The 23,722-nt window shown below is 42.2% G+C and overlaps 1 protein-coding gene across 3 annotated transcripts in view; it reads left to right on the top strand.

The window, feature by feature from the left end:
* Positions 1 to 6,573: 6,573 nt before the first annotated feature.
* RAMP3 (receptor activity modifying protein 3) overlaps positions 6,574 to 23,722 on the top strand; it is a 101,556-nt gene continuing 84,407 nt past the window's right edge. For all 3 annotated transcript variants that reach the window (XR_012157425.1, XM_073332765.1, XM_073332766.1), the window contains exon 1: positions 6,574 to 6,856. Coding sequence is in view for 2 of the 3 variants with exons in the window: in XM_073332765.1 (XP_073188866.1) it covers positions 6,805 to 6,856 (52 nt within the window). In the remaining variant the exon portion in view is untranslated. The remainder of the gene's footprint in view (positions 6,857 to 23,722) is intronic.

Raw genomic sequence — 23,722 nt, 5'->3', positions numbered from 1 at the left:
CCTTATATGTAATTACAGAGTATTTTTATTGTTAAAACATTTCCCATCCCACCTCTCCCATTTTCCTCATTGACTTACTTCCTTTTATTCTAACAGACTTCAATCACTTGTGGAACAGTCTGCAAATTTCTCACTGGCATTCTGAAAGGCACTCCAGCAGCCTATCATAACAGCTTTCAATGCATTTTCTGTGTAAAAAGCCCAATGGCTACAGCACATGTGACAGTGAATAAACTCTTTACTATCTTAAACAATTATGAATGAATTTTAGCTTTATTTGGTTGAAGATGAAATATAATTCTGTGTATTTCATTAGGCTATCACTTTGAAAATTAAAACAAGATTTATTTTCTGTGCCTGAGCCAAGTTTTTTTTTTTTTTAAGTTAAAGCTTCTGCCTGATGTAGAAAGAGAAGAATAGTCATGTACAACGGGAGGAAAGGATCACGGTGCTTATGACACAAACGAGAACAATTTTAGGATGTTTCTTGCTATAGGATGTTTCTTGCTGCAGGAGGAAAAGCAGTGGGAAAGAACTGCAAATCTTAACTGATATGGTCTAGATCTCAGGTGCGTTGTAAATATCCTCTTTATAGCACATAAATAACTCAGATCAGTTGAGTTAAGACTTGTAATAATTAGTATTTCCAGTACACTGTTCATCTGCAAAGCTCTTCACAGTGTTGGTTGGTGTTCCCATTATAGAGTTGAGAAAAGCAAGGCACGGGGAAGATAAGTGATTTGTCCAAAGCCATACAGTGGTTCAGTAGCAGAGCTGGGGATAGAATCCTGTCTGACTCCCAGTCCCATTCTCTTCTAGATTGTGCTGCCACGCTCAAGCACTCAGTTAACTAGATGAGTACGTCTGGGGGAAATCAGAAGACATTTTCCATGGACGGCCCTTGACTCTGGAATTCACTCCCCCACCCAGTAAAACAAAGATTGCATGTGTTGACTTTCAGGAATGTTGTTTGACTTCTCTGTTTGCCTGGACTCTTCCTCTGAGGTGATTTGAAGAGGAGTAGATGAGGAAGGGGTCAGAGTGGCTGTTTTTAGAGTCTTTACTATCACTGGTGGTTGACCTTTTGTGTGAAAGGATTAATGCATTTGTTTGGTTTGAAAGATTCTTTTTTTCATGTGCCTAGAATGGGATCATTTTTATACACTGGAAAAATTAATATATGACAACTCCTTCCCCTCTTGTTATAGCAACCAAGCTAAGACCTGACCAGTCTCCCAAGTTATTTATTTGTTACAGGAACCTCCAATTGAGATATCCCCTCTCTTGCCCACACATCTGTTCTGTTTTCCTTTGCTGTCAGAACTAAGAAGTTACAGTTGTGAATCCATTTTTACTATCCACAGTTGCTGGCTTTTGTGATGCTGAGTATCTAAATGTCTCTAACGTTGTTTGCCTCAATCAGTGCTTAATTTGTAATGAAAGAGGTGCTGGGGCTCAAGCAATTTTTTTACATTCATAACTGATGCAGCAAGCCCTGGAGTGAAGGGGCTATGAACTGCCAAGCCTAGAGGTGATGGGGCTCAGCCCTGGCAAAAATTAAGCACTGGTCTCAATACACTTCAAAATATCAAAAATAATAAAAATATTTGAGGGGTCGGGTGTGGGTTTTTGTTTTTTTTTGTTTTTGTTTTTTTTCCAATTTAAGGCCAACATTTTCTGCCTACAGTTAGGCAGCCAGATCATATTTTATCACCTTTGGTAAACTGGCCTATTTTTTCAGAGGTGCCAAGAGTTCACAATCTAACACCACTGAAAATCAGGTCACTTTTATATTTAGATAATTACATTTTGGATTTAGGTGTCAACTTTAGGCATCAAGAATCCACTGAAGTGAGTGAGGCTTTGCACAGGTGCAGGGATCTTCTCATATGTTTCTTCTTTCAAGAAAGGAGTCCAAGTTGATTTGAGTGTTTGTGGGTGTTTTCCCAGTCTGTGTCTGTTTCCGTCTGGGAATCAAGATATTTACATACAAATCTATCTTCATTTTCTCTCTGCTCAGACCAGATCATAGAGGAGAAAAGAATTTAAGACCATAGAATTTGTTTTGCTTAAAATTCACATAATCTTTAAATGCATACAAAGTCTTTGAAGAATATTTCTCTTTGGTCATAGTAGTAGTCCATTTATCATTGTGTTTGATATTTTCTCTGGTGAAAAAGACTTGGATAAAACATTTGTATGAAATTATGCAAACAGAGTTCAGAGGAAAACACAGTTTTAATTACCTGTTTATGTCTCGTTTTTTTTTAAACTTGTAGAACAAAAAAGGCATGCTTTCAGAAGCATGAAATGGGAACCGAAAGTTTAAAAAGTTCTGTGCAAATTGACCTATTTTAGCTAAAAATAGAGATGAGCTGAACTTAGGCCCAGTCGTCCAGCCCTCACTCCAATGAGTGGTCCAATTAAAATCTATCTTGAAAATGTTAATGTACCTTTGGATACAAAGAAAACGATTTATTGGCCCTAGGGTATAGGGAAGTAAAATTTACCCTTCAGTACCAGATGAGACCATCAGTCCATCTAGACTAGAATACTGCTCTGTCAGAGGCAAATAGCAACCCAGCAGCTTCCACAACATGCTAGATATAATCAGTTTCTCCCTGACATCCACAGTGGATCAGCTTAACCCTGGGCCCTGAAGCATGATATTTCATTACCTTAGCTGGCATAAAAACGAGGAGTCCGGTGGCACCTTAAAGACTAACAGATTTATTTGGGTATAAGCTTTTGTGGGCAAAAAACTCACTTCTTCAGATGCTTATGCCCAAATAAATGTGTTAGTCTTTAAGGTGCCACCGGACTCCTCATTGTTTTTGTGGATTCAGACTAACACAGCTACCCCTCTGATACTTGTCATGAAGTAAATAAATAAATCCCGCTATTTATTTGACTCGATCTTGTGTTATGTCACAATAGGTCCTTGGAAGTTTTGTATTGGAACTACTACCAAGCTGCTATTACCATTATTTTATTGAGAAGTAGGACTAAAAGTCAGACTTCCAGAAATGGGATTGGAGCATTTGAAAATGCTGGATGGCTCACACTATGGTGATGTTCTGTCAAGGCAGTACTTCAGGGAACTATAACAAATTGTAGTTTTGGGAGTACTGCTATCACATATTGTAGGTGGAGGGGTATGGAGTTATACATGGATAATTGGTATTTGCAAGATCTCTCATATCCTAGTGTAATAGCTTTTTACTGTCATGTTGTTGTTACTGAACCGTAACTGCACAATATAAACTTCAGTTTTCCTGAAGAGGTAAATTTCATAGAGCTGTTGATGGGCGTGAAACATTATTAGTGAGTGTCAAGGTTCCCTCCCCACTCTGAACTCTGGGGTACAGATGTGGGGATCCGCATGAAAGCCCCCCTAAGCTTATTTCTACCAGCTTAGGTTAAAAACTTCCCCAAGGCACAAATCCTTTGTCCTTGGAGGGTACGCTGCCATCACCAAGTGATTTAGACAAAGAATCAGGGAAAGGACCTGATTTGGAGTTCCTATTCCCCCAAAATATCCCCCCAAACCCTTACATCTGCTTTCCTGGGGAGGCTTGAGAATAATATCCTAACCAATTGGTTACAAAGTGAGCACAGATCAACCCCCCTGGGTTTTAGGACGCTGAAAAAATCAATCTGGTTCTTAAAAGAAGAATTTTATTTTAAAAAAAGGTAAAAGAATCACCTCTGTAAAATCAGGATGGAAGATAATTTTACAGGGTAACAAAAGATTCAAAAACACAGCAGAACTCCCTCTAGGCTTAGTTTCAAAGTTACAAAATACAGAAATAAACCTCCCTCTAGCAAGATAATCTAATGAGCCTTGCCTTACTTTCTTTCTCTTTTTGCAATATTGAGACTCATTTTAGGATGGTTTGTAGGAGGAGTTGTCTGACCTGATGCGTCTCTGCTTCCCAAGAGAACACACAAACAAAGCCTTTCCTCTTGCGCCCCCGCCCCCCAGATTTGAAAGTATCTTCTTTCCCATTGGTCCTTTTGGTCAGGTGCTAACCAGGTTATTTGAGTTTCTTAACCCCTTACAGGTAAGGAGGAATTCTAGGCTACGGAGCTGTATGGTTATGACAGTAAGTGTCAGGATGGTAACTGAAAGCCCATCTATAACTAGTTACATCACATCGAAGGTGCTAATCCTAAAGCCTTTTTGCTCACAAGGTGTTCACAAATACATCTGCTTCTAAGAATTATTCATTTTTGTTCAGTTTGCTGAAAATGTCAGTTTAAGCAGTTAGCCCCTGAATTTAAAATAGCTTCACTATCTCCAAGTTAGTGCACCTTCCTCTAAATTTCAGCTATTATTCTGCCATAGGGTTTTATTTGCATTATGGTATTTCAGAAGTAAGCTTAAAATGGGTGGGACCGGGGGAAAGATCCGCTGAATTTTACAAGTTGAAAACAATTACTTTCATAGAAGATATTTGCTATGTGTTTTGTGCAGTGACTTTTCCACTCTGAAGCAGATAAAGGGAATGAACATGTGACCAGAAACACTGGCCACATTATATAAAAACAAAACTTGATTCTTTATTTGAAATGTTTCTTATGCGTTGGCCACATCTTTGTATCCTGTGTCAAAAACTTTGATAACCAGTATAGTAAGCAGAACATATCTTAAATGCTAGTGTAGATCATGTCCCCTCTAAGTCCCTGGACTGTTAAATATTTATGATTTATAAGGGAAAATTGACATCTGCCAAAATCCTAATTTTTTAAAAAAGAAACAATCAATAAACATCATAGGGTAGCAAGCCTGTGCCTATATAGAATTTCATGGTTATCATTAAGCATACAGTGGTCACTCAAAACTTCATGTGGATAGTGGGAATAGAACTCAGCTCCTCCTTTAGAAGCAGAAGTGCTAATCACTGCAGCTAAAGCATGATCTCCAATAACTATTAGTTGTCTAGGGCCTCTGATATGTCACCAGATATGCTTCCATCCAGGAGAAAATAGTGGCATGCACACACTAGCAAGTTCAATACAATATCTTTACAGACTTAATTCCCATAGCTATATTATAGTACTGAAGACTTAAAACCTTTAATGTGATTTGTTTACATTTTCCATTTCTCTCAGCTTGGACAATAAAAATTGGCGAGTCAATTTCACTTTGATTTATAGTCAATTTCACCTTGCCTTACATCTGCAATAAATAGCACCATGCTGCAATGTTTGGACTCTCCAAACCCTGCTTTGGCCTCTCCAAATTGCTTTGAAAGGCTGTTTCCCTGGCAGAGTTTCCAATCAATTGAAACATTACACACACATAGTATTCATAAAAATAAACGTATACACAGGCACACACATAAAATGCAATATATTATAACATTCGGTTTTATAAAAGTTTATTTTTTAAAAATTCTAAATGGTGTGCTTAATCTGACTTTATCAGTGACAGCGACTTCATGTACTATTGAAATGTAATTCCCTAGGTGCAATCTTTCTGCTTATCTAGAAATACTTCCCTGCTGTGTATGAAACTGAACAGCATACATGGTTTTTAGTTGTCTTGCTAGGTCTCCAGGAAGGCTCTCCTTGTTGCTTTGCCTCCTGGCATTTTTAAATCAGGAAGCTAACTTCAAATGCTTATGGATCGAGGAAAATAGGGTTTAAATATTGATGAAAATGAGCAATGTATGGTTCCCCCCCTGGACACGGTCATGCAGAGGTGAAATGGCAGCATTAAAACACATCCAGCACTTGCTTAAGGCTACTGGCTGTTCTGTCCTGGACTACATATTTTGTAAAAGTGTAGCGGCTGCCGATCTATAGGTATTAAATTTTAAATAACACACTGGCATTTGAGATAACTCATGTTGTCCATGAGAAAAGGTATCGAGGAACATATCTCAGCAGAAGTTTAGCTCACGCCAACTATGCGCCGAACAAGATGGTACCTGCCCTATGGGAGAGTCAGCCTATGGGTGAGAGTTGCCAAAGAGAAGAGAGAAAATGCCAAAACTTCCCACTTTAAAGGAGAGGTTTGCGACTACAATTTTACTGATCAATGGGCAACCGGGGCCCGCCCCTTTTCTGTGTGGAAGGAGGGACCGACGAGAATACGATTACTGCAGGCAGACAGATGGACACACAAGCCGACGGAGAGAGACCCACAGACACAAAGGCACGCTGCAGATGGTCACCCAAGGAGCCACACAAAGAGAGCGAGGGGCTCAAGAGGCTCAGATAACAGGCAGAGAGACAAGCGCGCACCCACCCCCGCCCCAGCTCCCTGCTGGTCAGTTTCACTCTCGCCCCAGACAGCTGTGCAGGCAAACGCCTCCGTTGTGGGCCTCCCCCTTTCTCCTCCTTCTCAGAAACCTCCAGCTGCGCGAAACTTCCCATCGGCTGCCCTGGAGGATCCCAGAATAGCCACAACGACATCCTCCTCCTCCTTCCTCCCAGTCCAAAGGCGAGCCGGAGAAAGGGGGAGGACGAAACAAGGCGGGGGAGCGGGGGTGGGCAAAAATGAGAAATGGAAGTTGGAGTTGATTGGTGCTGCTGAGAGGCTGATGATCGCATCTCAGGGTAGGGAGAGGGAGGAGGAGCGGAGCTGGGGGAAAGCTTGCGGGCGCCCACCCACCCCCAGTTGCTGCTGCTGCTTATGCTTTGATGCAAAGGAATGAAGAGGGGTTTCCTGACAGGAAAGCGTGTGGTTGATCCGAGGTGTGTGTGTGCTGGTGGCTGCAGACCTGCCGCCCTCTTTCCTCCCCATGCGGGCGCTTTCCCCCCTAGGCTCTGAGTCCTGGTCGCTCCTACTGCGGGATGGAGACGCATGCTTTCTGGCTAGTGCAACTTTTCCTTTTTGCGCTGTGCGGTAAGTAGCTGGCTTGCAAGCTGATGCTCAGACCATCTCGGGCAAATGATCAGTAAAAGCACCTGGAGAAGTTATTAGCACTCCTAACTTACTAGCATTTATGAGTCTTTGCTGTTCTAGGAAGGAGTTTTGTCTTAAATAACTTAAAGCATTTATTATATTACCCTAGCAACAAAAGTGTTTAACGTACTGGTTTGTGGGTTTCCCTTACAAGGTAAAAGGAATCGATTTTTGCCAGGCATCTTTAGCTGAATGTAAATGTGGAAATGTAAACCCTTTCTACTAGTCCTGATTCTGCTGGAGAAGCAGAGCCCTTCCAGACAGGTGATTTCAATAAGGGTGTTTTCTCTCTGGCATGTAATAAAATCATACACAACCTCTCCCTCCCTAACTCCCACCTCACTTAAATTATTCAGTAACAGTTTGAGTAAGGGAGCCTGAAAAGAAGCCCTTCCCTAAGGCATTAATGAGTTTGTGGCTGTCCTCAAGGAAGATGTGCAGGGTTGTATTTTGTAAGGTTAGTGGCTTTTTAGTGTCATAGGCATTTTTGTGAGACTATATTAGCTGAAGTCTATTTTTAATATACAGCCCCAGCAAATGAGGTGAAAATAAAAAACTAGGGAAAGGCGACTGGGTTATAAAAGAACAGATCCTCTGTTTGGGGAGAGGGTTTTTCTAAGAGCAGAAGGAATCTCTTCCTGTGATATCAAGCACTGGGAACAGACCTCTGATAGTATCCCGGTGAGAAAGGAGAAGCTCTCTCCAGCCCTTTCCTTGTTTCCCCACACACGCCTTATCAATTAGTTACAGCGTGAGAGATGTGTACATTTCGCCCAGGGTGTTGGTGATGCCGTGACAGGCACGGAACCACCTCCTTCTCAGCCATGCCGCAGATGGCTGCTGTAAGAACTAGAGAACAAGAGTGAATAAATGTAAAAATAAGATACCAAAATCCTGAAAAGTGTTGAGAACTGAATTGGGGTTAGCTTGATTGTGCACCCTGGAACTGTATGGCTTTCTCCCCCTTTCTTCTCGCACTGATATTAACTAAGGGAGCACATTTTTCTGTAAAATAATCATCTTTGCCATGGTAGCTGGCTTCTTGTAGATTTGGCCAATTCCCAAAGTCCTCACTCAGGCACAGGGCTCATTTTCCTTGAATGAGAGCTGCAAGATTGGTAACTTAGGTGTTGACCACCAGCCCAACATCCCGTAAGCCAATTTTGCCAGGAGATGAGTCAAGAAATACATTACTATATATGCTCACTTTCCAGGAAGAATGAATTAATTAACTTCTGAATTATATTCATCCTTTTGACACTAGCTTCAGTGTGGGCTCCCTCTCCTCTCTTTGGGAAGCAGGGAATTTTCATGGTCCGGAGGCTGGATGATTCTATTTAGGATTTGCTCAAACAGCTACTTGTAATTGTGCAGATACCTTTCAGATTTTTCTCATTCTTTAACTTCAGTTTACACTATGTTGTTAATCACTGAGATTTCATTTTTTCCCCTTGTAGCTGTCTTTACGAATTCAAGATTTAAAACCTTACAGTCAAATCCAAAGTTACTGACCGAGTCTTATTCTGATCTTATTTACACCAGTATGCCTCAGGTGATCACAGTGGAGTTACTCTTGATTTACACAGATGTAAGTGAGAGGAGAATCAGGCCCAGAGTATTTAAAAGGGTATTCCAAGTACTTTATAGGGGATAAAACCTTGCAAGACCAGAAGTTAGAGATCTTTACATGAAAAGGCCTCTAAATAAGAGGAACATCTGGTTCTGACAATTTTCAGAAATGACAGCCCTCTCATAACATTTTTTGCTTTTAAAAAAAGTAAAGTGTTCATTTTGGTGGCTTTTTCTCTCAACACTGTTTGAAACCTACCTTATGCAGTCAAATGTTTTGTACATTTCCATTTAAAATGCATTTCAGAATACAAACTTTCCTGACACCTAATGGTTGATTTCTTCCCGGCTGAACACAGAAAAAGAATCAGTTATTTCTGAGTATGAGAAACTTTCAGCATTAGACTTTGCGATGACTCTCACAAGTGAAACATGTTTCTTAAGGATTTATTCCCAGACTGAGGACTACTCTTCCTGTACCTCCAACAATTACACACAGTTCTCACCAGAGACACCAATAGGTATAGTCCCAGACTAGAGTTTCTTGCCTAGGCCAGTTGCTCACCTAACTGAATGTCACTGAAGAACTGATTTTCATGGTGGTCTACAATGGATTGCTTTTGGTCAGAAGCGAAGGGATGGATTTTGCATGAACAACAAAGATCTAAATGGAACCAAACTAATTCCCTGATTTAAAACAAACTTTTTATGATTACTAAAAAATTCACAATGTGGAATCTGACTATTTAAAATATTACTCAATAATTGTCGTAAGTGTAAGCCAACTACAGTTTGCACTGATTCTTCTGACGGCAAGTAATACAAACATGGTTCCTAGAATCAGTGATTCCCTAGGGATATTGACTTTAATTGAACACTTTGAATGATGGTTGTTCCTCCTTGTTTTTATTTCTATATGATCCAGTTTAAACACTGAAAGAAAAGGAGTACTTGTGGCACCTTAGAGACTAACCAATTTATTTGAGCATAAGCTTTCGTGAGCTACAGCTGTAGCTCACGAAAGTTTATGCTCAAATAAATTGGTTAGTCTCTAAGGTGCCACAAGTACTCCTTTTCTTTTTGCGAATACAGACTAACACGGCTGTTACTCTGAAACCTTTAAACACTGACTGACCCTTATGCCCTTTCTCTTTCAGTCAAATGTTGTTATGGTTGATCAGTCAATGCTCCTGTTGAATTACTCAAAGTGTATATTTTGAGAGCCTGTTCTGCACATCTATTTATCTTATTTAATTTACATGGCACCCATTACCTTAGTATATGAGTGCCTCACAGTCTTTTAATGTATTTTCATCACAACATCCCTGTGAGGCAGGGAAATGCTATTATCTCCATTTTTTTTTACAGATGGGGAACAGAGAAGCTAAGTGACTTGCCCAATGTCACACATGGAGTCAGTGGTGGAGCAGGGATTTGAGTGAACAGTGATTTAACAGTCCAGTAGCATATTTTACAAGAGTAATTGTTCTGGCATCCTTTTCCAAACATTTCCCCCTCCATCCTGTAAAGATGGTTGCTTATTAGTAGTGCTGTGTCTATAGGTAAGGATGAAAGGTGCTATATAAGTGTAAGAAGTTATCATTTAAAGTGAAACTTCATATTTTTTTTAATTGTACAGGCATCTGTCTCAGCAAAACATGTTAAAGTAGAAACGTGATAACTATCATGATTTTTAGCACTTTAATGCCCAGATCTCTAAACATTCTATAAAGTTGTAAAGTATCATTACCACTATATTTTACAGCTGGGGAACTGTAGCACAGAGAAGCTAAGTATTTTGCCAGAGTTGCCCAGCAAATCAGTGTCAGATCTGAAAACTGAATATGGCTCCCTGCTCCCACTCTTGTATCTCATGCTCTGGACTACAAATCCACACTGCTGATTTTCACTAGAGATTTATAAGAAGGACCCAATCCTGCAAGGTACTTGCGTGCCTTTTGTAAATACAGAGTCCCCTCAAGTTCAACTCCATGTAAGATTGGATCCTAGTGAGAAAGAGAAACAGATGAATGATTTTTAAAAAAATTGATTAAATTGGAAAAAAAGTTCCATATCATCTTACTGATGAATCTGGTCTACTGTTTTGTGGCTGAAAGGGTTGGGATGAAGGAAGTGTAAATCAGCGTGGGAATGACATTGAATACAATAGATCAGGTGTCAGTTAGTTAGACATAAGTATGAGTCTGTGTGTACTCTTAAAATGAGAACATCTCATTTTGAAACAGACCAGACCAGCTTAGCAATACACTACTCTGCCAAAGCGCTGCTTTTGTTTGTTAGGCATCCTGCATGTTTTCAAACAGCAATCAACAGGAAATATAATTAACGGACGCTATTGCCATCACTTTTGAAGCAAAGCAGACAAATGCTGATGCAGCCTTTGCTTCCAAGTTGCTGTTAGATCCTGGCACAGCTCCACCATACTTCACTGTTTCCATCGTCCTTTCTCCCCCTCTTCCCCTCCCCCTGTAACCTGAAGATTTCTGAGGTCTACCCAGACCCCAGTGTACCAACTCAGACTCGGTACAGTTAAGGTTTCTGGAAAAAATGTACTGTGTTCATGAGAGAATGTACATGGATGTGCTGTGGGTGGCAGCAGAGAGCATCAAATATTGGAGCAAAACCATGCTGGTCCCAGAAGTCAAGAAGAATGACACCTACAAGATTAGAGATACATTCTAGATTAAAGATAGGAAATAGAGGGACACACACAAATGGGCAGACTGATTCTGATCCCATTACACTGATGCAATTCCATTGAATTCAGTGGAGTTACTCCTGATTTACACCAGTTTAAGTGAGACCAGTACTTGGCTCTTACTCTTTTTTTTTTTTTTACATGGGAATGAAACGGTCTCATAGTGTGTGATTTAAAAAAAATATATATATGTTGTGTATACACACACACACACACACACACACAATTGTGGATGAGTTCCTGGTGTAGGATGGCATGTCCTCAGTAAAAAGTGCACTAGCTGTGGTGGTTCTGCTTTTTAAGCCATATTTCTTTCTTGTACCGTCAAATTGTTATTTGTTTGAGATGCTGTTTCTTTCCACCACCTCAGTGCTGATTACACAGTTTATTCACTGGTTGCCCTAATTGCAAGTAAATCAAATTCCACCTACTTTCACCAAAAATAAGAAAGGAAAAAAAAAAAAGAAATTGTGCAAAGGGGTCAGTGAAAAACTTTGCTTGCTAAATACCATTTGTGATCATTCTGCGGCTTTGTTTACTTCTCACATCTCTCTCTCTCGTAGCAGACTACCTTCCCCCATAGTGCTTGTCCATGTGCACATTTCCACTGTAATAATGACACAAGTCTTAATTCACACTTTTGGTGGAAGTCTGTGTGTGGACACTTTCTGATTTAAAAATAAGAGTCCTATTTCAATAAAAAACAAAATTGAAATAGGATACTTATTCCAAAATACAATTTAATTTTGAAATAAGAGTGTCCATACAGACTGGCACTGAAATAAAAAGGTTGTTATTTTGGCGCAAATTTATATGTAGGTCAGCCCTAAGAAAGCTATATAACTAGCCCCAGAAAAGAGATGGGAATGAAGGAGAGAGGGAATGAGGGAGAGATCTTGATTTTAGCATGACTTTTGACATACTCCTCACATTCTCATAAACAAACTAGGAAAATGTGGTCTAGATGAAATTAATAAAAGGTGATTGCAAATCTGGTTGAAAAGCCATATTCAAAGTGTAGTTATCAATGGATCACTGTCAGACTGAGGGATGAGTCTAGTGGGGTCCTGTAGGGGTCTGTCCGGGGTCTGGTGATCTTCAATATTTTCATTAATGACTTGGATAATGGAATGGAGTGTATGCTTATAAAATTTGCAGATGACACCAAGCTGGGAGGAGTTGCAAGCACTTTGGAGGACAGGATTAGAATTCAAAATGACCTTGACAAGTTGGAGAATTGATCTGAAATCAACAAGATGCAATTCAATAAAGACAAGTGCAAAGTACCACACTTTGGAAGGAAAAATCAAATGCACAGCTACAAAATGGGGGATAACTGGGTAGTTGGTAGTACTGTTGGAAAGGCTCTGGGGTTACAGTGAACCACACACTGAGTATGAGTCAACAGTGTGATGCAGTTGTGAAAGGCTTATATCATTCTGGGGTGTATTAACAGGAATGTTGTTTGTAAGACACAGGAGGTAATTGTCCCTCTCCACTCAGCACTGGTGAAGCCTCAGCTGGAGTACTGTGTCCAGTTCGAGCACCACAATTTAGGAAGGATGTGGACAAATTGGAGAGAGTCCAGAGGAGAGCAACAAAAATGATAAAAGTTTCAGAAAACCCGATCTATGAGGAAAGGTTGAAAAACCTGGGCATGCTTAGTCTTGAGAAAAGAAGACTGAAGGTTTGTCTACACTGCAATTAGACACCCATGGCTGGCCTATGCCAGCTGGCTCAGGTTGTGGGACTGTTTCACTGCAGTGTAGATTTCCAGGCTTGGCCTGCAGCCTGAGATCTGGGATCCTCCCACCTCACAGTGTCCTAGAGCCTGACTGTAGCCCAAGCCTACAAATCTACACTGCAGTTAAAATGCCCCTCAGCCTGAGCCTCCTGAGCCCAAGTCAGCTGGCATGGGTCAACTGCGGGCTTTTAATTGCAGATATACCCTCAGGGAAACCTGATAACAGTTTTCAAATATGTTAAGTGCTGTTACAAAGAGAATGGTGATCAGTTGTTCTCTACGTCCACTGAATGTAGGACAAGAAGTAATTGGCTTAATGTGCAGCAAGGGAGATTGAGGTTAGATATTAGGAAAAACTTTCTAACTACAAGGGTAGTTAAGCTCTGGAATAGGCTTCTAAGGGAAGCTGTGGAATCCCCATCACTGGAGGTTGTTAAGAGCAAGTTGGACAAACGCCTCTCACGGATGGTCTAAATATACTTGGTCCTGCCTCAGCAGAGGGGGCTGGACTAGATGACCTCTTGAGGTCCCTTCCAGCTCTACATTTCTATGAGTCAATAGGAAAAGTTAATGTGAGCCAACAAAAGGTTTCCTAAAACTTTACAGGACTGCTCTAAGATAATATCTTGACTTAATGTCTTCTCTGAAACTAATCCAGAAAGTACCAGGGAGAAGTTTGTTCTTCCCTGAAGTGAATTTCAAATGTGTGAGAGCTGTTACAAATGGTTCAACGGCCAGAGAGGAAGACAGCCTCTGTCTTGAGAACAACTTGACCTGATCTCATTGGTGTCCCTTAGTAATGGCCTTCATTTCTGATGGGAATTCAGAGCTATGTTTGCCAAATTCTCTGTGACATTTTTTTTGCATCCTCTTGTCTGTTGAAGGCTACATGTTTAAGGATCTATCCTTTTATTTTCTGTATTTTCTCTACTTTATCTTAAAGTAAAGGGTATCATGTTCTCAGTGTGTTGCCCACCTGTTTTTAGTTCTGGAGAAGCGGTGACTGGGAAAAGGGGATTAATTGCCAAGTTGCTGGTCTGAGCATATTGAGAACTGCTGGATTAGTTGACGAGCAGTGATGCTGGAACAGTTTTTATAGGGGGAGTGCTGAAGGAGGAAACCATGGATTGTTGTTACTACTTCAAGCCACAGGGTGTGGCAGCAGCCCTAGTTCCAGCATCCATGCAGACAAGCCCTCCAGAAATTCTCCTGGCATGGTCTAAGGGCAAGCAAGGCACCAAAAGGACCATGGACAAAGTCCCTGATCCTTCAGCCTTTAAAGTCTTTGGCTAAGTCTTTATGGGACTGGGCACAAGAGAGCAAGAACAGAGAAGTTGTTGACATGCATGCACATACACAGCCCCAATTCTGTCTTTTGCTGAGTGGCAGAGTTGTGCACTAGGGAATTTTCTGAAGGCTGGGAGGAAGAAATTCCCCTGAGCGGGCAGTGCAGCAGCAGGAGTTTGCTGCTTCACGGCCAGTCCTACATTGTGAGGGCTGAAGTAGTATTTGCAGCATCTGCCTGCCCTGCGCTGGGGCAGGGGGATGGCCTTTTGTTCTGGTTGTCTCTCAGCCCTATCACCAAATCTCTGCTGCTTGGCAGTGCACAGGGAGCTTCTGTGGAGCAGGGGTCTGGTTAGCACACAGGGAGAGCAACCCCAGCGTGGGCCCCTGCCCCACTCCCTGAGCAGTAGAACCACTCCACTTTTGCTGCTAACAGAGCTCTTCATGTCACAGGAGAGATGTGGCCAGATGTTCCCTATATTGTATTATTAGATTACTGGATTTAATAGCATAAATGTGCACATTCATATAACTGCATCCTTAATATTAATACAGTATTAGGCTTGCACAGTTATAAAAAACAAACTGGGAAATAGAAGTTAAAATTCTTACAGCAACATTAACTCTGTCACATGGCACATGCGTAACCTCACCTATTCCTGTTTTACTGTTAAATGAGCAGCCTAATATAGTGTTGTTAAATATATACCATAAAACAGGAATGCTCAAACTCCCATTTATGCCATAGACTTTGTGTGACCTTGGGCAAGTCACTTAGGTCCAGATCCACAAAGGTATTTAGGCTCCTAACTGACTGATTGCAATGGGAGTTAGGAGTCTGAACATTTTTCAGGATCTGGGTCTTAGTCTCTCTGTGTCTCAGTTTCCCATCTGTAAAATGGGAACAGTAGTACTTTATCTACCTCACAGGGTGGTGCGAGGATAAAGACATTAAAGACTGTGAAGAGCTTTGAGATCTACTGATGGAAAGTGTGGGATAAGAGTTAGGTATTATTATTGTTAAACTTAAGAAGTAGTGTACCACACTGAATATTCAAACCCACCTGGCATTCCAACTTCATTTTGATCAGCAGACCTAGAAGGGTTTTTTATTCTGATAAATCAACTTGCATCCCATCTGACTGGCGTGCATCTCACCAATGCTACATGTTCCCACAGTGTGAAAACTGCTGCCACAGAATACACACTAATGAGCAATGGGGCAGAGTGAATATTGCTGGAGGAACCTTGGGCCTGATTCTCCTTCATCCATGTCAGAGTAAATCAGAAATAGTTCTATCAAAGCCAATGCAGTTATACCCACATGTAAGTGATGTGAGAGGAGAATCAGGCCCCTTAAAACATTTGAATTTCCTGGCTTTTTTTATTTTAGTTCAGTGATTTGAATGTCATATGAATGTAGTTTTTTGTTGTTTGCATTTGATTTTAAGAGTGGAAGAACATTCCTGTGCTTAATCAATAACATTACCTTTTCAAGGCTGGGATTTCCAAAGTGGTCTAAGGGCATCAGGTGCCCAATTCCCGTTGTGCGGTGCCCTTATGGCTCTGACGCAGGACTGGGATGTTGTAAAAGAGTTTGGGTCTTCTGCTTAAGATCTTAGCTGTTGCCTACTGAGCAAGCTTAGATGTGGGATTGTTTTTCCACCCAACCGCTTTGTACTTTATCACCAAACCAATTTGTTTTAAAAACTTGTTTGTAGACATAGGCCCAGATTTGTAGGTGTGGCTCCACTCAGTCTTTCAGTGCATAACTGACTTAGGAAACTAGTGCCCAGAGTTTCAAAGCTATTTAGGTGTCTAGGTCCTATTGAAACAAATGGGAGTTAGGTGCCTAAATACCTTTAAAGTTGGGCCCTAGGTTTCACTTTCAAAAGTGACTTAAGTACTGAGGAGTCCTTAAGTCTCATTGAAAGTCAATTAGATTTATGCTCCTAAGTGTTTAAGATGCCTTTGAAAAAAAGACTTAGGCTCCAAGTCAATTAGGCAATGCAATGCAGAGCAGAGCAACACCTAAATACCTTTAAAACTCGGGGGCATGCTCCAGAATGGACACTTCCCCGGGGATGGCGTGGTTATTCCACCACTTGCAGTTTTTAAGTCAAGACTGGATGTTTTCCTAAAAGTTCTGCTCTAGCTCAGACAGCTGTAATGGCCTTGATGCAGGAATTACTGGGTGAAGTTCTATGGCAGAGGAGGGCAAACTACAGCCCGCGGGCCGCGTCTGTCCTGTCCAGCCCCTGAGCTCCTGGCCCGGGAGGTTCGCCCCCAGACTCTCCCCTGCTGTTCCCCCTCCCCCCCGCAGCCTCAGCTCACTGGTCCGCCGGCTCAATGCTCTGGGTGGCGGAGCAGCAAGCTTCAGGGGCAGCGCAGCTGCAGAGCCGCGGCCTGATCCGGTGCTCTGTGCTGAGCAGCGCGGCTGCCTGTCCTGGTGCAAACGCGCTGCCAGCCACCGGTGCTCCAGGCAGTGCGGTAAGGAGGCAGGGAGCGGGTGTGTGTGTGGGGGGGGTTGGATAGAGGGCAGGGGAGTTTGGGGGGTGGTCAGGGGCCGGGGGTGTGCATAGGGGTTGTGGTGGTCAGAGGGTGGGGAACAGGAGGGTTGAATGGGAGCAGAGGTCCCTGAAGGAGGCAGTCAGGAAGGGGAGAGGGGGTTGGATGGGGCGGAGGGTCTGGGGGTGGTCAGGGGACAGAGAGTGGGGGGGAATAGATGGGGCTGGGGTCCCTGGGGGGCCGTCAGGGAATGGGGGGGTTGGATGGGGCAGGAGTCCCAGGGTAGCCATCGGGGGATAAGAAGCGCGGTGGGCGGGTCAGATAGGGGGCGGGGACCGGACCATGCCTGGCTGTTTGGGGAGGCACAGCCTCCCCTAACCGTCCCTCCATACAATTTCAGAAACCTGATGCGGCCGTTAGGTCAAAAAGTTTGCCTGCACCTGTTCTATGGCCTGTGTTATCTAGGAGGTCAGACTAAACCATCATAATGTTCCTTTCTGGCCTTAAAATCTGAGACTCCATATGCTTTCAAAGTTCAGCCATTTTCAGTTCTGTATAGGAAAAATGGTTGATTCATTTTTGGGGAAGGATGGAGACGTTCCCCTGCTTCTTATTCTCCAGCTTCATATAACTCAACAATGGCTAAAAGGGCTTCCTTCAAACTTTCACCAAAAAAATTGCCTTTTGTCTGAGATCAAGCATAGAAAATGTCAGTCCAAGAAGAACACTTTGGGGCAAGTGAAAGCACAGAGATTACAGATACTGATCTGCAGCCTTAATTATAGCATTTGTACCAAACATATCTTGCATTGTGAAGAGAGATGATAAACACCTGGCTCAGAGTGTGTCAACACTTCCGTTTTAAATCGTATTTGCCAAGCTGAAACTTCTTTGCATTCAACCAAGTGATCAGAGAGCTTACGGATTAATCCTTTTTCAAAGCAGTCAAGGCTAGAGTAAAGTGCATGCTATTTGTGCTGTCGATAAAGAATTATGAAAAGTCTCCTGCAAAAATGCAGGGAGTTTGGCTACCTTAAACTAAGCAATCAGTTCCAACCCTGTTATCTGTGGCCCAGCTGTAAAATAGAAGTTCTAAGCCTAGGTGGGAATAACCTAGGTATACAATTAGTTCTGATGCTTTTTTGAAAAACAAAACATACTTTTGCTTTTGATTTCTGACTTCTATACAAACGTATATTGTTCTAGTACAACCAGACACAAAGCTTCTTTTAAAATCTAAGATTTCGTAGACATTTTAACTATTTAATCTACACTAGTGCCCTATGAGATTTGAGGAAAAATGTTTGAAGATGGTTTGGATATTGTCTAAAATGAAGTTGCTGTGCAGTAATTATGGTGCTTGATGATACTGCTTTGGATCAAGGGATCACTACCTTTGAGCTCAAAGGAGAAGCCATCTCAAAGCCTGTCCTTGAGAGCAGACTCACTTCTGTTTTCCAGCCTGATCTTTAGGAGCTGGAATATAAGGCACTGGGGACTCTTGTACGCTTTCACTGAGTTTGGATTACTTCCAGGGATCCAGGGGAAGAACTGTGTTTCTTGTTTTCCCATATAGTGTTTTCTTTTTTTGTTTCCCATGCATGTTTATTGGCTTCCCCCCTAACACAGCCCTTGTTTCCCACAGTTTACAGTGTGGCTGCAGATCATCTTCAAATAGAACGTCTTTTTGCGCTTGGGCTGGGTGGTGTTGTACATGTTACCTTCCTTCTGATTTTTTTCTTAATAACATGTTGAGATAAAATATAGCAGAAAGGTAAATTGACAAAAGCAAAGAAAGCCACAGTTTAAAGGTGAAACACAGACTAAGTCATCTTGTTCCTGTCGGTATAACTTAAGGGCTAGAAGATGTTTATGGAACACTTAACTGTGAACAGCCTTGGTTTTATTATTTTCAGTCATATCTGTAATAAATCTGCAGTGTAGTTCTTATGCATGAAGATAAGGAGGGGGGTAGAGAAAAAAAGTGACAAGATTAACCCTCCATCTAATGTCTCTTTGTCCTGTAGTGTTGTCTTCACCATTGAAATTTTTAAAATGAACTGGTGGTATTTTGTGAAACAGTAAGATCAAAGAAAATATAGAGCTTTGAACCTTTGCCTCCTCTAAAAAGAACCATCACAACTTTCCCTTCGTGGGGAAACTCAATTCCATTAGCCCCAGTTCTGCCCTCAGTTGGACACGTGTAAATTCCACTGAAGTTAATGAGTGACACCAGTGTAACGGAATTGGGCTCTGTCATTTGGGCTCAAGTCATTTCATATACTTGGGTTCTCTTTTGTGCAAATGAGAATTGTTGCAAAAACACCTGCCCCCAATGCCACTTTAGTATGTTGGAGAGACAAGGTGAGTGAGATAATAGCTTTTATTGCACTAGCTTCTGTTGGTGAGAGAGACAAGCTTTTGAGCTTACACAGAGCTCTTCCCTTGGGGCAGGGACCTATTACTTTATTTATTTATGGAGTGCAATGCATACCTACCGTATGATGCTATATAAATAACAATATGTGCCAAGGCCTGGGATCTGGTTGCTACTTTGTAACTGCCATGGTGAAAGTACTGTTCTGTCATAAAAAGTCTTATGTGCTCATATGTGACCTGACAGCCTGGAATTCAGGACAGAACGCTTGGGCAGTTTCAAGAACCTCAGGCACAATTATTCTCTTATGGTACATATGGACTTTACTGGGAAATTGACTTCGATGAAATCACATCAACATTAGGACATTTAACCGGTTACTGGTTAGCTGCATGAACAGGCTGCAAGAAGAGCACAAATAAACTGTGGGTGGGCAAGGTAATCAGGGTGGTAATCTTGTTGCAAGGGAAAAACAACATTTCCCTGATCTCCTGTGATATCAGGATCTTGATTTAAAGGTTCTGCTTCTCAAGGGAAAAAGAAGTTTTAAACATCTTTAAGTATCCCCTGCTATAAACACTTCCTCAGGAGGGAGTGTGCTGTGACCCTCATGTGTGAAACTTACGTGGGTCACTTCCCCTTCCCAAGGCTTAAAAAAATATAAGCTCATTTGGCTCTCCCATGCAGTTCCTGTGATTAAAGTCCTTATTTGCCTTGAGGGACTCATACTGTACTTGCCATTTACAGGTGAATAGATGTAGAATTAAGCCAGTATTGGGCTGACCTTTATATTTCCGTATTATAAGTACACTTTATGCCACATCACCTTTGCTTTAGTTTTTTCATGCTTCTTTGGCTAAAGACTACATAGCATCACACGTGCTAAAAATATTTGCTTCCTGTGGTGCATTGTAGATTGGTAGGCTAAGAGTCATATATTATCCTAGAGTCCCATGGTCATCTTCCATTGCAATCTGTGGACTGAAGGCATAAGCTCCATAGGAATAATTTAGATAGCTGACATTCTTTGTACTCCACCTCAGCTGTTACCTTTTTTTTTTTTGCATGCACCTTAACCATAATGTTGCACAGCCACACCTAACATACACCTTTTGGATAGAGATGTTCGTCGCTATAACACACTTCATTTGGACAGAAACTGTTTCTTTGAGACAGAGGGAGCTGTGATCTAGTGGTCCTGGCGCAGAACTGGGTGTTAGAAATGCTTTATCCCAAACCTGATACTGACTTCCCTCTGTGGTCTTGTGTAAATCACTGAACATACTCTGCTTTCGTTTCCCTGCTTGTAAAATGGGAACAACAAAAAAAATACTTCACAAGGATGTGATGATGTATAAGTTCAAATGCTTGGAAAATAAAATATCCAAAACATTATGGTGTCTTTTCAGACCCTTGGCTTTTGCCCCTTTATTGGTATGGGCCGAGTATAACAATCATGCCCACTTAACCCTTTTGCTGCTGGCATCTACCATAGCAGGACATGGCAACCTGTAATGCACGTGCTGTTAACAGCTCACTGAGGACTTTAGCACCTGGATATTACACAGATTGGTGTTCTATAAAGGCCCGTGAAAAGATTTACTATGTAGATATGGGAGCACATATGGCAAAATGCATCTCCATCTTAGGCAGCACTGAAATGGTTAAAGGAGTAGCACTTAAAATAATCAACTTTTAGTGCTCCAGTCACAAAAACAAAACAGAAAATTTAACTGGTAAAGGAAGGTTGTTAAGATTGCCAGAAAATGTAACTATCCAGTGACTTTTTGATGTTTTTGTCAAACTATATTTTATAAATTAGCAGAGCCATCCTAAAAATAAAGGTCTCTTAAAGAAATGAATCTCTTAAAGAACAGTTTTGGTGTAAAACTGGATGGACAGGAATGGTGTCCCTAGCCTCTGTTGCCAGAAGCTGGGAATGAGCGACAGGGTGCATATGCACTCAAGAATTAGTGTTTGTAGTTCAGCGGCACTTAAAGATCACTTGATGATTGGTGATTACCTGTTTTGTTCATTCCCTCTGGGGCACCTGGCATTGGCCACTGTCGAAAGTCAAGATACTAGGCTAGATGGATCTTTGGTCTGACCCAGCAAGCCGTTCTTATGTTATGTTCTAAAAAGTAAACATCCAGGCATACTCTTGAAAAATTGTGCAGAATATACTAGGGATGAAACCATCAGAGTTCTATAGAAGCTACACACCCATATAATGTAATAGAAAATAATCTCTTTCTAGAGTTTTTTAAACTGTCCTTTAAAATTCTGTAGCTGAAATAGAATTTTGCATGGGATGGTCCAAAAAGCCTATAGGAATGTCTTCATTTTAATTAAATTCTATAGAACTTTTCCATAAGGTGCATATGCACTCAAGAATTAGTGTTTGTAGTTCAGTGGCACTTAAAGATCCCAATCAGGACCAGGACTCTGTTGTTCAAGGCAACACATGAACATAGAGAGAAACACCTATATGGCCTTAAAGTTGAATTGAACAGCTTATGATGAGCCAAGTTTAAGATTTAAGGTTTCTCCCACAACACAACCACTTGCAGATTACAGCGCTCTGCAGACAGCTGCAGGGTATGCCAAGGTAACATCAGCGGGCATAGGATCAGGCCCATTATGTTGTAGGAGAAACATGGATCATTGGTCTGTGGTCTTGTGTGGTAAGCAAAGGAGGAAATAACCCCCCCCATTTTATTTGAAATTATAATTATCTGTATTTTTAAAGTGCATACACATATTTTCTGCTAAGGAAAAATTCATCCCAGTGCAAAGAGCTTGTTTAAGGCTCTCCATACTATTTTGTACCCTTAATGGGTGATTCTTGTGTATCACACAAAGGGCCTGCATGCAGATGTGAATTCAACAATTAGCAATTTAGGAGTGAATCATAGAATATCCGGGTTGGAAGGGACCTCAGAAGGTCATCTAGTCCAACCCCCTGCTCAAAGCAGGATCAATCCCCAATTTTTGCCCCAGATCCCTGAATGGCCCCCTCAAGGATTGAAATCACAACCCAGGCTTTAGCAGGCCAGTGCTCAAACCACTGAGCTATCCCTCCTCTCTGTGTTTGTAAGGCTTTTCTGTTTGCCTTTTAACAGGTTTACACTGGATCATCTTTTGACTAGCTTAATTCTCTGCAGTTCTGCACTGCTAGACTTGGATTGATGCAGACCTCTTGGAGAGAGCACCATAGACTCCCTGCATGTGGTGCTGGGAGTCAGCCAAAAGCAGTTCCTGATTCTACAAGCTCAGTTATACTTTTGAAACAAAGGGATTTTTTTTCTTTATGGAACAGTGCTCCTCTGGGAAGGATCTGAGCTATGGTTCCCAGGAGGGTAAAAATCTACTTGAGAACTAATCTGTATAATTGTTTGTGTCATCCATTTAAGAATGTGAAGTGAGTTTACTTCATGCAAATGATACTGATATTAAATAATTAGTTTCTCTGCCAGCTACAGATTAGTTGTTGTGAAGACTGTCACTTTATATTTCTTTTAGATGAATTAATTCTTACAGAATTTGAATAAGACAGAAAAGTTATGATGGAATCATAATTTAACATCTCTGGTTAAGTTTTTGTTGCTGAGTAGGGGATTTAGATGCACAGCTCCCATGATAAAATAGTAATGTTGTGCCTATAACTTACTAGTCACCTTTGAAAGTCTCTGCTTGGAACAGTAACAGTGGGTAGAGCCCTGCATGGATACCAAATTTATATTCGCAGATGCGGATATCCGCGGCTATAAAGCGGATAGCCGAGGAGCTGCAGGGCTTTACCAGGAATGGCAACAGCGAAAGCAGCTGCACATCTGGTCACTGCTCGCAGAAGCCAGCACCCCACACAAGCAACTCCTCCAGCATTGCTGTACTGCCCCCAGCCCTGCCCAATGGGGTGGGCACCAGGCTCAGTGGCTTGCACGCTCCTGGACTAGCACGACCAGGGACAGCTGTTGCTGAGCCCAGGGTTGGATTAATCTTTTGTGGGCCCGGCGCCAAACTTATTTGTGGGCCCCCATGGAGGGAATGGAGCATGGCACATGGAGGTCAGTCCCTACAGCGAGGGGCCAGTCAGGGGCAATGTGGCATGGTATGGCATGGCAGGGGCAGCCCTGCTCTGCCCAGCCCAGTGCAAGGGCACTATTTACAAACTGGCAGTTGCCAGACACATAGTGGCCCACCCGTCCCTGTGCTGCCAGCATGCCCCTTCCCCTCAGGGGGCAGGCTCATGCCGCGCCACACAGCCCCCCAACCCCATATCCTCCCGACTCCCTATGGCCAGAACCCCCCCCGCCCCACTATGCCCAGCGCCCCCCCAGCCCCCTCCCACAAATGCATAGCTCTGTGCACAATACCCACCCCTGCCTAGCACCCCCCTGCCCACAGCCACACCACAACTTCCCAGCACCCCCCACACAACCCCCACTCCCTAATGCCCCAACATACACATCTTCCCTGCCCCCTCACAGCCCAGCACCCGCACTGCAAGAAACCCACTCCCCCATGCCCTCCCTCCCAGCTGCACTCACTTGCCCTGCTGGGAGGTAACTGTGTTTGCCAGGCTGAGCGGCAGTGCAACCTGGT

Source organism: Lepidochelys kempii, chromosome 2 (genome assembly GCF_965140265.1).
Source record: "Lepidochelys kempii isolate rLepKem1 chromosome 2, rLepKem1.hap2, whole genome shotgun sequence".
Lineage (NCBI taxonomy): Eukaryota > Metazoa > Chordata > Testudines > Cheloniidae > Lepidochelys > Lepidochelys kempii.
The sequence above is the reverse complement of the archived record's forward strand: the minus strand, read 5'-3'. Positions and strand labels throughout refer to the sequence as shown.